The 5,000-nt window shown below is 36.7% G+C and overlaps 1 protein-coding gene across 2 annotated transcripts in view; it reads right to left on the bottom strand.

Moving 5' to 3' along the window:
• Window positions 1–5,000, bottom strand: part of LOC115209782 — a 217,152-nt gene that overhangs the window by 88,523 nt on the left and 123,629 nt on the right. For both annotated transcript variants that reach the window (XM_029778300.2, XM_036501510.1), the window contains 3 exons: window positions 3,887–4,190; window positions 902–985; window positions 1–39 (listed from right to left, as the gene is read on the bottom strand). The exon at window positions 1–39 is cut by the window's left edge and continues 50 nt beyond it. In XM_029778300.2, the coding sequence (XP_029634160.1) occupies window positions 1–39; window positions 902–985; window positions 3,887–4,190 (427 nt within the window). The remainder of the gene's footprint in view (window positions 40–901; window positions 986–3,886; window positions 4,191–5,000) is intronic.

Here is a 5,000-nt window from a genome sequence, read left to right as displayed (position 1 = left end):
CGACCATCAGACAAAAGACCGGAAACGGTTGCAACGTACCTAGACACATTAAAAGATACATTTTCAATTTTGAGAAAATTATTTAATGTTCTTAGCAGGACAATTATTTTCATTCATGGAATTTAAAATATATGAAGTATATTTATGAAAGAAATTAAGAAGTGATGATTAAAATAAATCTGTCTACATCTATATTGTTATTCTTATATATAAACATTAAATAAAAAATTAGCTGGCGTGTGCAAAGATTTATCAAGGAACCATATTTAGCGATGATCAAAATAAGCAGTGTGTATTTATATTTAACTCGTTCCTGTGCACTCACGTGTAGATAGAATTTCGCTGTGGTATCTGTTTCAAAAGAGAAATACTTTCTATACACAATGTGTTTAAATGTACACCAAGCTGGGTTATGATTGACGTCGTTGGATTGTACGACATGTTTCTGTGTCATTAGACTTCATCAGCTCTTAATCAACGAAGAACTAACGCGCTTACATATAAACAACAAATAATAAATTGGCTGGCGCGTGCAAAACTTTGTTAAGTTGGAATTAGTTAATTAGGTAATTAATTAATTAATCAAAGGTACTCTAAGCAGTGATAGTATGAATAAAATTATGTATATTTAAAGTTAATATATTTGTTTACACTCAAATGTGGAAATATCTTTGCTGTGGTAACAGTCGTCTTGGAAGAAAAATTCTAATAGATGATGATTGTGTGAAAACACCAAGCTGGGCTATGAATGACATAATCCGAACGAAGAACATATTTTTCTACTGGGAATATCTTCAGTGAGTTTGAATACCTATTCAACCCATTCATGCCCAATATAAGTCTGAAATGCATACCTAACAGGTTCAGAAAAAAAAATAGCATTTTGTGTTCGTTTTATTACCTTGGTAACCATCAACATCAATTAGATATGTATAGGATTTTTCAGACCCGCTATTTCGGTACTCGTTGCAAGATGGCTTTATTCCTGTCAATAGATACAAAACACAATTATTCATGTAATTAGAGATTTACAAATATGTTGTAGTCTGGAAATGTAGGGTAGATATGAGTTTAATACGTGCTTTTAGCTTCTAAAATTACTTCATTGCAAGACTAAACTTTTAAATGTGTTGGGTGTATCTAGTTATCTATACAGATCCTTATTCCTTTATTCCTTGGTCAATGCCAGCATCTCAGGACTCTGGAAAGGATGGGTAAAATTACACTAACAACGTATAAGAATCGACAGAATTACTAATCAAAAGGCAATATGCATTAACTACACTTTGCCCCATTTGCTAACGCATTTACTATTATATATATATATAACCGAAATATTAGCGCCCAGCAAGGTTTAGGCATAAACAAAGTTTAGATTAGTTAAAATATGTGTGTGGCTTATTTCAACTGCTAAAAGGTAAATTCACTTCAGTTACCGTGGAAGAAATTTTCTCTTACGGTAAAAAGGTGTAAAAACACCATATCTGTTCAGTGTCGCCATCTATGAGGATTCCTAGACATCGATGTTTCTAGCTCCTTACATTTATCAATGGAAAATACTTGAGAGAGGCAACTTTGAACAGATCTCATGAAGTTATAGCATTATCTAAAATAGTCAACAGCATTGACTGACTTGCGCCAGTAGACCGCCAGATTGTGGAAATTACCGAAATATTAACGTTAAACAGAGTTTTTAACATAAATGAAAAAATTCTCTACGGTAACTGCAGTGAATAAGTCTTCTAACAGTTGAAATATGTCACTAACATGTTTTAACTAACCTATACTTTGCTTATGCCTAAACACTGCTTGGTGCTGATATTTCGGTAATTTCTACGACCTGATCCATAAAATCAGTCAACGTTGTTGACTGTACTATAAATAAAGCCACAGCTTTATAAGATCTGTTCAGAGTTACCTCTCTTAGGTATTTCCCATTGATTAAGGCTAAGGAGCTAGAAATATCGAGCTAGCCACTCCAATATATATCTTGGGCAAGTGTCTTCTGCTATAGCCTCGGGCCGACCAATGCCTTGTGAGCGGATTTGGTGGACGGAAACTGAAAGAAGCCTGTCGTATATATGTATATATATATGTGTGTGTGTGTGTGTGTTTGTTCCCCTAGCATTGCTTGACAACCGATGCTGGTGTGTTTACGTCCCCGTCACTTCGCGGTTCGGCAAAAGAGACCGATAGAATAAGTACTGGGCTTACAAAGAATAAGTCCTGGGGTCGATTTGCTCGACTAAAAGGCGGTGCTCCAGCATGGCCGCAGTCAAATGACTGAAACAAGTAAAAAAAAAATATATATATTATGAATCGAAGTATACAGCGTTATATATCCATTACAGCCGATCTTATCAACCGTTTTCGCACTAGGAGTTCAATGGAGTGTTAGGTAACAGTCCGATTATATAACCCTGCGCTCTTCAGAGATGGCAGTTGTGGAATGAAATATGACGGCTGCTCTCTATTGTTGAAGGGGAACAGATACAGCTGGTTTGTTGTTGCTGTGAAAAAAAACACGATGAAACGAACTGATCAAGGTTTTATCGAAGAGTTATGTCCCTTTCTGCCATAAACACCAACTCTAGAAGTGTGCGCAAGTCGGTAAGGGTTTTCTGGAAAAAAGTTTTACGGAAATGCCTGCATCTTTAAGGTTAATGGCCTTGTAGAAATGATTTTGTGTGTAGTGGTACTATAGGTGTAGCATTTGCAAAGGCTGCGTACATATCTGTGGTCGTTAGTATATTTTCTTTCTTTTGTGCTTTGGTTTAAATTCTTGGGGTGCTTATGTATGCATTTGGTGTGTAGTCGTACAATATGCGTAGGGGATTATATTGGGGTCGGTAGAAAATAGTCTATTGGATGGATATCCGTCGTGTTAGGGAGTGTGTATTTGTGATTGCGTTTGTGTATGCTTTGGTCAAACTGCTGGATTCCCAGGTATTATCGGTGGGAAAGCCGAATCTGGGGAACTGATTATAGTCACGATGGGGTACGCAGGCAAGACTGGATATGCTTTCTTTCATATATATATATATATATATATATATATATATATATAACGATAAACGTCGCCCTTTTCAAGCCTAGCCAGGCTCATGGGCCCGGTTTCCCAGTTTCTGTGGCGTATGTGTTCCCCCCAGGTGGACGGGACGCCAGTCCATCGCAGTGTTACTCAAGAAACGGGAAGAGAGAGTGAGAGAAAGTTGTGGCGAAAGAGTATAACAGGGGTCGCCACTCGTCGCTGCCGGAGCTTCGTGGAACTTTTAGGTGTTTTCGCTCAATAAAAACACACAACGCCCGGTCTGTGAATCGAAACCGCAATCCTCCGACCGCGAGTCCGCTGCCCTATCCACTGGGCAATTGCGCCGCCAAACACACACACACACACATTCATTCACAACACAAAACCTTTTCGAACGAGCAACACTGATTCCACGGCTCCATGCTTTGAAATGACTAAATATAAACTACAATTGGAACGTACACACCATGTACAGGAAACGTTTCTTTACCACTTCTATACACCATTTTCCTCAAATAATGGAACTGAAACTAAAATATCTTTATATATCTTATTTCTACTTTCATTCTCTTATTTCCCTGTATATTCCCTATCTTTTCCACAATAATCTGAACTCATATATTTTCTCACATCGTCTCTGATGAAGAGATATCTATAATATCCCAGAAACAGCTGTAAGACTATTTCATTATAAATGTCCTGAAAACTCCTCACAGCCTTGGATTTGTTATCTCATTCTGTATAACATATATATATGTTATATATATATATATATATATATATATATATATATATATTATATATATATATATATATGCACGTGTGTATGTATATGTGAAATTAAATTTTATTTACCAAATTGATGCTGTGAACATCTGAGACCGCCTACTCTGACATCGCTCGCTTTGCCGCCTGCTCGTTTTGGGGTGAATGATAATCTATTTATTGGAAGGCTGGTTTTATCAATTATTGTACCGAAGTCCTCTCTTTGTTTGCCGTCTAATATATCACAGTTGCAGTTAGCCTCTTCTTCGTCACAAGATTTCAGAATTCCACACCCACACATTCCATCAACACCCATTGCTCCTGGCCAGTAGCTGTAGACATTGTCATCACGGCCACTCCAAAAGGTTTTATTATCTAACATAAGTGGGGAATTCTGCAAAGAAAAGTATAAGAGAAAAAATTAGAAGACACAGAGGTAATAGGTTTAAAAGTGCATCGTCAGGCTTTTTGGAATTAAGGATTCAAAGAAGTCGAAGAGACAATATATTTAATCAATGACTGTGAACCCGACAGAATATGTTTTGTTTCACCCGAAGGGTTTGGCAAATGATAAGCATTCTAAAAGTGGCGCTGTGGTAAGAAGTTTACTTCCCAACCACATGGTTCTAGGTGCAGTCTCACTGGTGTCACCTTCAGAAGGTGTATACTATAGCCAGGGACTGACCAATGGCTTCTGAGTGGATTTGGTTGACGGGTCTAGAAGAAACCACTCTCATATATATATATATATATATATATATATATATATATATATATATATATATATATAATATATATATATATTTCATTTTAAGGGCTAAAAACCACTATGTGGACAGCCATATGCTAGAAATAGATCACCTACGATCAAACTACAAAGAAAGAATGTTCTCTAGAGAAAATTCAGCGGACACCAGAACAATAGGCGGGCAAGACAGATGAAAATTATATAAAAATCAAGAATTAATCGCACACCGGTTTCGTCTATTAAATAAATCACTTACGTAATCCTTCGTCCGTAGGACTCATCAGTACGATCGTTCCAAAAGCAATATGATTTGTAATTAACCCCAATGTAATTGGTAGAACTAAGCACGTGTCTGTTTTTATACAGAAAACTGGTGGTTAGTTTTACAAATTATATTGCTTGTGGAACGATCGTACTGATGAGTCCTATGGACGAAGGATTACGTAAGTGATTTAT

This window comes from Octopus sinensis, linkage group LG3, assembly GCF_006345805.1.
Source record: "Octopus sinensis linkage group LG3, ASM634580v1, whole genome shotgun sequence".
Taxonomy (NCBI): Eukaryota; Metazoa; Mollusca; class Cephalopoda; order Octopoda; family Octopodidae; genus Octopus; species Octopus sinensis.
This window is presented reverse-complemented; position numbering and strand designations above follow the sequence as displayed.